Here is a 10263-nt window from a genome sequence, read left to right as displayed (position 1 = left end):
TAGGGACTTCGCATTTCCATATAACACTCCACACCTGATGGGCGAGGTTTCCCGAACTAACACCACCAACACGTTCTTCCAAATCTGTAAGTGGTATCAGGTATGCACTCTTAACAGAAATAAACTGACCATCACACTCCCCATGAGGCGGTGGAAGAGATAGAATAATTTTAGCATCATCCTCATTAAAGACCTGTTGGATCAGATCAATGTTCCATTCTCTGCGATTGTGAAGAAACAGAGAGCAAAACGTGGCATTCGGCGATAGTGTATTGGGACGGTAGTAATGATGTCGAGGAAGCCATGCATGCCAACAAACACCAACCCTCCTACCATCTCCAATACGCCATCAAGAACATCCCTGGCTGCACAAATACTCCTCCAAGTGAAGGAGGGGTTGTGGTCAATCTTAGCATCAAAGAAGTCTGATCGTGGGAAGTATTTTGCCTTGATCACCCGACTCAACAAACTTGATGGATTCGTAACAAAACGCCAACCTTGCTTTGCTAACATCGCAATATTAAAGCGCTCAAGTTCCCGAAATCCAAGCCCACCGTCACGTTTACTCCTGCACATCCGTTTCCACGCCACCCAGTGGAGCTTCCGATCTGCTGGACTACTCCGCCAGAAATTCACGATTGCCCTTTTTTTACTTTCCCGAAAGACCCGCAAAAATGAAGGAGATTATTCTTCATCTGCATTGCCTGCCACCACCTTCTTCCCACAGCCTCCACTGCCCATTCCATCTAACCCCAACTATGTAAATCTTCCTCCAATTTCTCCACACCTTCGATTAATCTTTTGACTTGAACCCTCCAACAAGACCCAACAAAAAATTCCTAACATCCAACTAAATAAAAGAAAACCCAACAAAAAAAGAAAGATTTCTGTCAAATATTCACAAATGAAAATACAAAAGTTTCAAGAAATCGAAAAGAAACGTAAAGCTTAACATTCGAGGTAGAGATGGCAATTTGGCCTCGAAAAACTAGCATAGTGTTTGCATTTATATTTTGAGTGTTTTGTTTTGATATTTTGGAGATGGAGAGAGAAAAATAGAAATAAAAAGTGTATGTTGGAGGTAGATGGTATGTTTGAATTTATGCTTTGAGATAATTTAAAATATTCTAAATAAGTGGTGTAGTCTTGATATTGAGACTTGTGAAACAAAAATTACTGTATCTCTTATTATTTTTATATATAAATATCTTATGTTTAACATTGTATTTTTTGAGGATAAAAAGTATTATTTATTGTCAAAATATGTCTCTTTTATATTATATATATAATTATATATATTATATAGAGAAAGTTGAAAAATAAAAAAACACACAAGATATGGTGTAAAAAATACAAAACAAATATTGAGTGAGTTTTATCTTGTCTCGAAAAATGCCAAAACATGAAACCAAACATAATGTAGAATTTTGACTTGAACAAGACGTGTTTGGTATTGATTTTGGCAGTTCTAGCCACTTGGTTGGGACTTGGCTGGGCTGGAGTAGGGTATGAGTTTTGTACGAAACCTGCCCCGATTCATATTTTATATAGTTTTTATTATTTATTATTCATATATAATATATTATTAATCAAAAAACTTATAGTATTATATGTAAATCTTTAAATAATTTTATATGTATCCAACTCTATATAAGAAATTACAATGACTTCTTTTGAGATTTGTCATAATTACGAATACTCCCTAATTATTTGGAAACTTACCAATATCTCCTGATTTTAACAGTCATCTAATAATTAGTTCATTCCATTAGTTTTTGTTAGGTTTTCATCTATGTGCTATGGTAAACTGACCAAAATGTCCTTGTAGACTATAAATTATAATTTTACTTGTTTTTAAAAATTTTTATTTTTTATTGACTAAGTGAATAATTTTTTATAATTTTTTAAATTTTTTCATCCACCCCGTTTGATTTTTTTTTTATAAATTTTTAAATTTTTTAACAAAAAAAAATACATTAAGGGCATACTTGACATTTTCATACCCCTTATACAAACATTACATGATTTTATCAAACATTAGGGGGTATTTGTAATTTTTCGAACAATATGAGGTATTCGTAATTATGTCAAACTTCAGGGGAGGCCGTTGTAATTTATCTTAGAAATACAAAAAAATAAAAAATTAGTTGATGATAAAAATAATAATTTCGATGAACGTATACTTTATCTTTTATAATTAATTTACATTAAAAACTATATTAAGTTATTTAAATCTAAACTAACATTATTTATTAAAAAAATGAAATAGTAGTTGAATGTATTCTTTGTATTATATAATTCATTGTAGATTGTAAAATAATATTACCTAATAAGAAAATTAATAATTTAAATGAACTTACACTTTGTCTTATACAATTCATTTTAAATTAAAAATTATGTTAATGTATTTAAATCAAAACTTATATTACTTGTTAAAAAAATAAAATATTAGTTAAATAATAAATGTATTTAAATCTAGTTAAATTAACAATATAAATTATTTAACTCTAACTAAAAATTAACTAAAATAACAATACAAAATGTTAAAAAAAAAGACTTAAAGTCAAAATCCTCTTTAGACTTTAGCCGAGCGGAGCAAAAGCAGCATGGGTTGGCGGGGCGGGGTAGGGGTACGGGGCAGGGTGAACTTTGGGCCCGGGACATAGACATGAATAATAAAAGGCTTTGTGCAAATGTTAGAAAGAAAGAAATATGTATATTTTTAGAATTTTTAATATATTTGATTTGTATTAATATAAGACACACAGAAATGAGTTACGACGTAGGCAAATATTCAAAATATTTTTGGCTGTCTTTCGGATAACAAAAAGCTTAAAAACAAACATAGTCCGAGTGCATGATTGGATTTAGCATCTCAACAACAAAATGATACATAGTTCTTCATCGACATGGGAAACATAAACCAAATCATCTTATTGAAGCAAACGGGCAGAAAAAATACACCGAAGTACAAACATTTTGCACAATATACGTCCGCGGGGGGGGGGGGGGGATCGTCTGCTAAACCAAGAACTTAGTTCTTGACAGTGGTAACATGCCTAAGAAGCATGGAGACGACATCCGGGGAGATTCTTGCAGCCTCTATCTTGAGATGGTGGATCTTTGCCTCAGTTTCTTGTTCAAGGCGCTTGACGTTAGCACCGGAGTCTCCACTGCTCTGGACAAAGAAAAATAAGAGTGAGAGAGTGAGCATAAAGCAACGACCCATTCTGGAGCAACTCTCAATCAGAACAAGAAAATTGAAGTTTCAATGAATTCATGTCGAATCATGCATGAATGACTTGTTAAAGGTGTTCTTACCTCTGCCAGCTTCCTCTGAAAGTCGGCTTCCATTTGAGCACGGAACTCAGCAATTTCCCTCTCGGCCTCTTCTTTCGCCTGCTTCAGTCTTGCTTGTTTTGCAGTTCTAGCAGCATTGACAATGCGCTGAGCTTCTTGCTCTGCAGTTAACAAGAGTTGAATTCCGTTCTGGCTACTGCTGGCTGCCATATCTACAGATGTTGAAGCAGGGCTGCACTGACAGAAGTTCGTGTAAGTAAATGAAACTCAACCAAAGGTGGGAGCAAAACGAACAGAATATTGACCAATTTTATTGTAAAATGCTGTAAACATCATAGCCAATCCCAACATCGAGAAACTATGGAAAAACCTGCACTATCTAACAGTACAAACAACAGTATATAATCGCCAAACAAGCTTTACTATCCTAAGTCCTAACCCCACAAACAACCAGAATGAGAATAAATTATGGATTCCATTCCAATCAAATCAATTAACTAAAGATTAGAAGTGATTATCTGAGCATACTACTCTTTCAGAAAGGCGTTTTGAATTATCGAAGGGTATTATACAAATCAACAACAGTTGCTCGAGTGGTGAATAGCAACCCCAAACGGGATAAGGCAATATTGGTTAGTTTTTCATATCCACTCGTCCCCTCATTACATAGCAAAGTATTTCATGCCTGGCCCTTTATTACTCAAGCAAATACACTGAGGTTATAAGGTTATATTTGGATTAATGGATTTAAAATCATGGATTTCAGATCCTTGGTACAAATCCTCTTTATTTGCTTTGATAATTCTAATTCATAGGATTTCAAATACTTCAACTCTAAATTTGGACTATGTTTTTGTTCAACTTTGATGGATTTCAAATTCTTCTAACATGGGCTTATTTGAAATCATTTCACCAAATCCTTCCCTCAAATTCAAATCCAAATGTAACCTTAGGCTAAATCTGAATAGATGAATTTGTAGTTAGAGATTTCAAATCCCTAATACCAAATTCTTTGAATTTCTTTTGGATAATTCTAAATTCAAAGGGTTCGATCCAAATCCTTCCAACCAAATGCAGCATTACAGGATCTCAACTCAAATGTGATCACAACAAGCCTAAGTAATCATCCCATTACAAAACAACCCCCCCTCCCCCTCCCCCAATCCAAGCAATGCCTCTGCCCATCAAATCCCACAATCAAAACATGATTTTGTTCATCAGATCCCACAACCATAATCTTGATTATAGTTCAAGAAAACAACCAAACCATGACATCGCCATCAAAATCCCACCACCCAAAATCTGAACACAATTCAAGAAAACACCAATTCACCTCATGGGCTTCCCTCAATCCCAAGACTGGGAAATTGGGTCTACCCTGACGAAATCTAATTATCCGCAAGAAACTCGTCTAACCCACTACAATTAGCAAAACGTAACACCAAAATTTATGAATAAAGAAGAAGCAGCAGACAAACAAGCATCAGTTGGAAGCTTTACCTGTAGAAGGTAGATCCCAAATACTAAAGCAGCAGCAGCAAAAAGGAGAACTTGCAGTGAGAAAGACAGAGATGAAGTAAAACAAAGGTAAAAGAGAAGTTTGACTTAGAGGAGGAACTTTGGAGGATCTCTCAACAACGTGGCAACGTGCGAACTTTTGCAATTGTAAAGAAAATGGGAAAAAAAAAATCAGTTGCTGCCCAAATTTTTTTAGAGGGCTGGTGCCATAATATTTTGGTTCATTTTGATTTTCATTTGTGAGTTTCTTTTATTATTATTAAATGTCATGACATGTTATTGTTATGTGCATATTATAAATAATTTGATATTTTATAATATATAATAAATAGTAATAAAATATATAAAATAATAATAAATCATATTTCAAAAAAATAATATAATTATCTAATGAAGGATACAAATATCATATTTAAAAATTAATACGACGGTATTACTAACAATTGACTGTGAGCTAGAGGACCTTTTTTTATATTAACTAATCACTAAAATAAATAATAAATAATATTTTATGTTTTAATATATATTATGAATAAAAGTAAAATATATAAATCAATACAATATATAAAAAAAAAGAAAACTAATTTATCAATTGTTGGACGTTGGGTTGGTTTTGTGGACTCATAACCTAATATACATTCATATTTGATATGAAGTTTGAAGTCTTCCATCTTGACGTTGGATAAAGACTCCTCTAGGATAAGTATTAGGGAAAATTACAATGTATTCGCCTAAGGTTTGTTATAACTACAAATATTCTCTTGTTATTTGAAAAATTATAAATTCTCCCTTCAAAATTACTAATATCCCCTTGTGATTGTAGAGGGGTATTTGTTAGGATATTTGTAATTTCAGAAAGTATTTGTAGCTTTTTAAACAATGAGAAAATATTTGTAATTAAGACAAACCTCAGGGAGCTTATTGTTTTACCCTAAATACTATCTAATAGAGTTTATAGCCTCCCAAATATATATTGAGATAATGACTCATCTAAAATAGATGATAACTGAAATAGAGTTTATGGGCCTCCAAATATATATTCGGACATGGACTCCTCTTAAAAATATGATTGGATATATATATAAAAAGGGTTCATGATAGACATGATTGTAAGCAAATAGGTACATAAACACAAGTGTGATAAAAATGAGTTTGAAAAACTAAACTTGATTAGTATAAAAAAATTATTTTTTAAATTCAATTATTAAAAAAATAGAAAATGCAAGAACTAATGGGTAAGACACATACCCTATACAATCTTTTTGGTATAATTTGAGTAAGACCCAATGAGTACTTTATGAGCAGCATAAGAGTAGGGTATAATAAAATGGTAAGTTACAACGAATTCTTTTGAAATTTATCATAATTACAAATACCCCATTATTTTTTAAAAAAAACTACAAATATCCCTTTAAAATTACAAATAACTCTATACAATGGGATGTCATAAAGAGGTATTTGTTATAGTATTTATAAGTTCAGAGGGGTATTTGTAAATTTTTAAAGTAATATTTATAATTATGATAAACCTATGAAAGATCCCATTATAATTTACACGAAATAAAATAATAATGTACAGTAATGACCGTTAGAAGTGGCATTTTTCATGTGCGGATGATCTGATGCTTCCTGTAATTCTTTATTACATAATTGTTGCAAGTTGAAGTATTGACTTTATTTGTAGTGATAGATCTCATCTATCCTTCACATGTTTCATGTCTATGTTGTTGTTGTTCTTTTTTTTTTTTTTTTTTTTGATAATTTGTCTACGTTTTTGTTTTATGTATTCTTGAAAATGAAATATATGTTAAGAGTTAATTGATAGATTTAATTGTATTTTTAGTCCTATAATTTTATTTATTCAATATTTTAGTCCTGTAATTTGTTAATATTATAAAATAGTCCTTCACATTTTGTAATTTCACGATCTCTTAACAAATTTGGCCAGAAATTTTAAATATTGGCCAAAAAGTGGGATGTGCCGATTTAAAATGGAGAAATACTTCTTATTGGTTGATGTTTGTTAACTATGAGCGGATCTTCGAGTTCACGCTCGTGTAGCCTAGTTTGGATACTTTAATTTGAAATTATACTCGTAGGCCAGAGATCAATTGATTTAACATAAAATGACCATGTGATCTCATCATTTACGTCAAAATGCGTCCGATTGAAATTCATCTTAACTTAGTCAAAACTCTTGTGAACACAACAAAATAAGGTAAGACATTTGTAATACAAAATTGATTTATTATTCAATGATCGATAATAATAAATCATAGCTTCGCCAGTTTTAACATCCCGTCTCGAGCTCAAAAATACGAACATGAAACAACAATGCTCGTATTAAGTATAAATCCGCATGTGAATGCATATATCCCGTACTAAGAGCGGGAATAGGAGTTTGCGGACAACTTCTTGATGAATTGGACGACAACATTCGCGACGTTTGTAGCAGCAAGAGGCCCGAACAAGTTGATGGAATTTTCGCCGTCTTGCGCTCCAGCTAGGTCGGACAAACCACGGACGACGATCACCGGGAAGCCGTTCGATAAGCTTGTCTATAATTGCACAAAAATGAACAATTTCACTATTTACTTACAGAGATGCTAAAAAATGATAGAGATAATACCAAAGGTGTACAAGGAAAACTTGCCATTACTACTGCAGTGCTCTCCATGTCAGCTGATGAAACCCCAAAAGTTTGGAAGATGAAATCTCTATAAGCAGCATTGTCAAGAAAAGTGTTGGCTGTGGAGCCTCTCAGTCCAACCACAACTCTGGGCTTATTATCAAGGCACAGGGTGGCATTCACACATTGTTCCAATTCCATACCCTATATATATGTGTGTGTGTCATAAAAATAATTCAAGAAGATAACCTCATAAGATCCCCCCCCCCCCACCAACAAAAAAAAAAGAAAAAAAAAATAAATATGTAATTGGGCTAATTACACTTAGATCTCTTAAAAATATGAAATTATATTTTTTTTTAAATTATACTTGCATCATTTTTAAAAATTCTTTATTTACGATTTGTACCCCTTTTGTTAAGTTTGGATAGAAAACACTGACTTTAAATATATATATATATATATATATAAACTTTCAATTAATATTATCCCTTATTCAACGTTCTACCTAATTTATTGACTAAGACACTCCAGTATTATTTTCATACGTGTGAGGAGGTAAATATAATATTTATAAAGTGAAAGGGTAAGTTATAAAAGTCATTAGATGAATGAACAAAACTAGCCATATTGTCCATATTTTATTTGAAATGCTGAATAAGGTGTAAAAGTGGAAGTTTAACAATTTTTCTTTTTTTATAGAGCTCATCATTTGATTTTATTGAAAGTGAGATCGAATCATAAATGTACGTAACACTCACCTCCAGACTAGTTGCTAATTGAAGCCAATTGTTGCTCACTTGAAACCAAAGCATTTGTCGAGGAGTATTAGGCTCTCCAGCCTCAGAATAGAACTGCTCCGGGCTGTATCCAATTCGTCCTAATGAATTATTTCCCTCTTTCGGGACGTTATAGTTCTCGAAATCTAATTGAGCAACATCATTTGATGGAATTGTCGCATTTGGTTTCTGTCCAAAATAATATGTTAAAAGTATTTATAATTATGCCGAATATCAGAAGAAATTAATATAATCTAGGCTACAAATTATGTTATTGGGTAGTTACCAGCCAATCCCAGAGGCCAGTGTTGGCAAATTGCTTGGGAATGCTGACATCTCCTATGGACAGGGAACTGTTTGTATTCCCAGAAATCCCAAAATGGATCAATCCTTTAATGTAGAAGTGGTCCACCATTTGTTGTGTTGCAGCAGCAGCATTCACCTAACCAAATAAATTTAAGAAAATTATAAATACTTCCCTCAAATTTTAATAAATACACATACACCCCCTAATTTTTAAAAATTATGATGCACCTCCCTAACTATTTTATTAATTTATTGCCTTCTTACATAAAAAACAACATTAATCATTAGTCTTTGTAATAGCTGAAAACTTCAACGTTGACCAAAGTTTAAGTACAAATTCAGTTTTATCGACGTGGTTGTTTTTATAAAATGTCATTATTATAGCTTCAAAAATCATTATGGTAATAAAATACAAATTCTTATCATGCAATAGATTTAATCAGCAATAATTTTAATATCATTACTTAATTTTCCATTGCTAATATTCTCTTTGCTCCAGAGTAGAAACCTCACCAGTCCAACTCCACATCTCACATAGATAACGTTCTTCCCTTCTACTGTCCCAATTCGAAATCGTCGTCCTGTAGTTAAATTAACTCGACACATTGACTTAGACTGCCACAAATATTTAAGTCTAAAAATTTGAAAAGAATAAAAAAAAAAATACAATTTTAGTCCTGTAATAAGTATGAGGGGTAGCAATTTTGTCCTATAATTTCAGACAAAACGGCAGGAATTTTGCTAAAATGGCCAAAAAAATGCAATTATATCTACACCTCGGACTTATGATATTCTAATATATTACACAATATATACACACACAACAGAAACGCCAACATTACTTACACAAACTATTCCTTACTATTTGCGAAATTACATAAACCCTTTAGAAACTTCAAACAACATTACACAAACTACCCCTGTTTTTTTTTTTTTTTTTATCGTGAGAGATGATTTTTGTAATAATACAAAAAATAGAGATAGTTTCCATAAACAAACCATAAACGAGGGAGTTTCAAAGTAATTATCCCTGGATATGAATGCAGGTTGTGAGAGAACTTGCCTGAGAGGTCGACATAGGGGTATTTGGAGTGGTTCTTGAAGGCACCAGAAGCAAAGAAAGCATTCTCTTCAGGTGGATAAACTGTGATGAGACCAAGATATGGCCCTCTCCTGTTGATCTCCCTTACTATGGCTAATGATTTCCCTCTCTCAACTGGAAATCCCAACACACCTGAGAACAGTACGAGGAATATTGACACAAAACCCACAACTATTCTTGCACCCATTGCTGGTTTTGTTCAAGTTTATGTTAGTACAGCAGCTGCTTCTTGCAACCTCAATTATATATACAATGAAGATTTGATGTGATGGGTGTGGACTATTTGATGTAAATTCAAATATGTCTGAATATATGTGGCCCCATCTAATGAGAAGTTCTTGTTTGTTTTTTCCCTTGAGAAAATGTTGTTGAAATATAAAATGTCACGTTCAAGGTTGTAAGAGTTGAAGTAAACATTAAATATAACACACATAGTTTGTATATATATATAGAAGTAAAATTATATTTTTGATCCCTTACGACAAGGAGTGTTGCAATTTTGATCCTATACTTTACGAAGGTAACATATTTGATCCCATAGAATAAGAAAACGTCTCCATATAGTCCCATAGAATAACTGAGGTTAATTTTTTGATGTCCCACCACTTTTTGGTGGTCAAATGTGGCCT

General features: G+C 32.6%; 2 protein-coding genes across 3 annotated transcripts; both read right to left on the bottom strand.

The window, feature by feature from the left end:
* Positions 1-2832: 2832 nt before the first annotated feature.
* LOC105179706 (V-type proton ATPase subunit G 1) lies at positions 2833-4960 on the bottom strand. Of its 2 annotated transcripts, none has more exons than XM_011103361.3 (3): positions 4801-4960; positions 3322-3532; positions 2833-3178 (listed from the first exon to the last, which is right to left on the bottom strand). In XM_011103361.3, the coding sequence occupies exons 2-3, from the start codon at positions 3508-3510 to the stop codon at positions 3035-3037; spliced, it is 333 nt and encodes a 110-aa protein (XP_011101663.2). In that variant the 5' UTR covers positions 3511-3532; positions 4801-4960; the 3' UTR covers positions 2833-3034. The 2 variants fall into 2 exon arrangements, with proteins under 2 accessions (XP_011101663.2, XP_020547058.2); XM_020691399.2 differs by having other exon boundaries at positions 3322-3537; positions 4801-4935.
* Positions 4961-7049: 2089 nt separating this feature from the next.
* On the bottom strand, positions 7050-9860 carry LOC105179707 (bark storage protein A-like). The gene is made up of 6 exons (XM_011103362.3): positions 9596-9860; positions 9046-9113; positions 8513-8668; positions 8209-8415; positions 7472-7651; positions 7050-7376 (listed from the first exon to the last, which is right to left on the bottom strand). The coding sequence occupies exons 1-6, from the start codon at positions 9819-9821 to the stop codon at positions 7200-7202; spliced, it is 1014 nt and encodes a 337-aa protein (XP_011101664.2). The 5' UTR covers positions 9822-9860; the 3' UTR covers positions 7050-7199.
* Positions 9861-10263: the final 403 nt, after the last annotated feature.

This window comes from Sesamum indicum, linkage group LG7, assembly GCF_026168435.1.
Source record: "Sesamum indicum cultivar Baizhima isolate 11 linkage group LG7, ASM2616843v1, whole genome shotgun sequence".
Classification (NCBI taxonomy): Eukaryota; Viridiplantae; Streptophyta; class Magnoliopsida; order Lamiales; family Pedaliaceae; genus Sesamum; species Sesamum indicum.
Note: the sequence above shows the minus strand (reverse complement) of the source record. Positions and strands in the feature narration are given on the sequence as shown.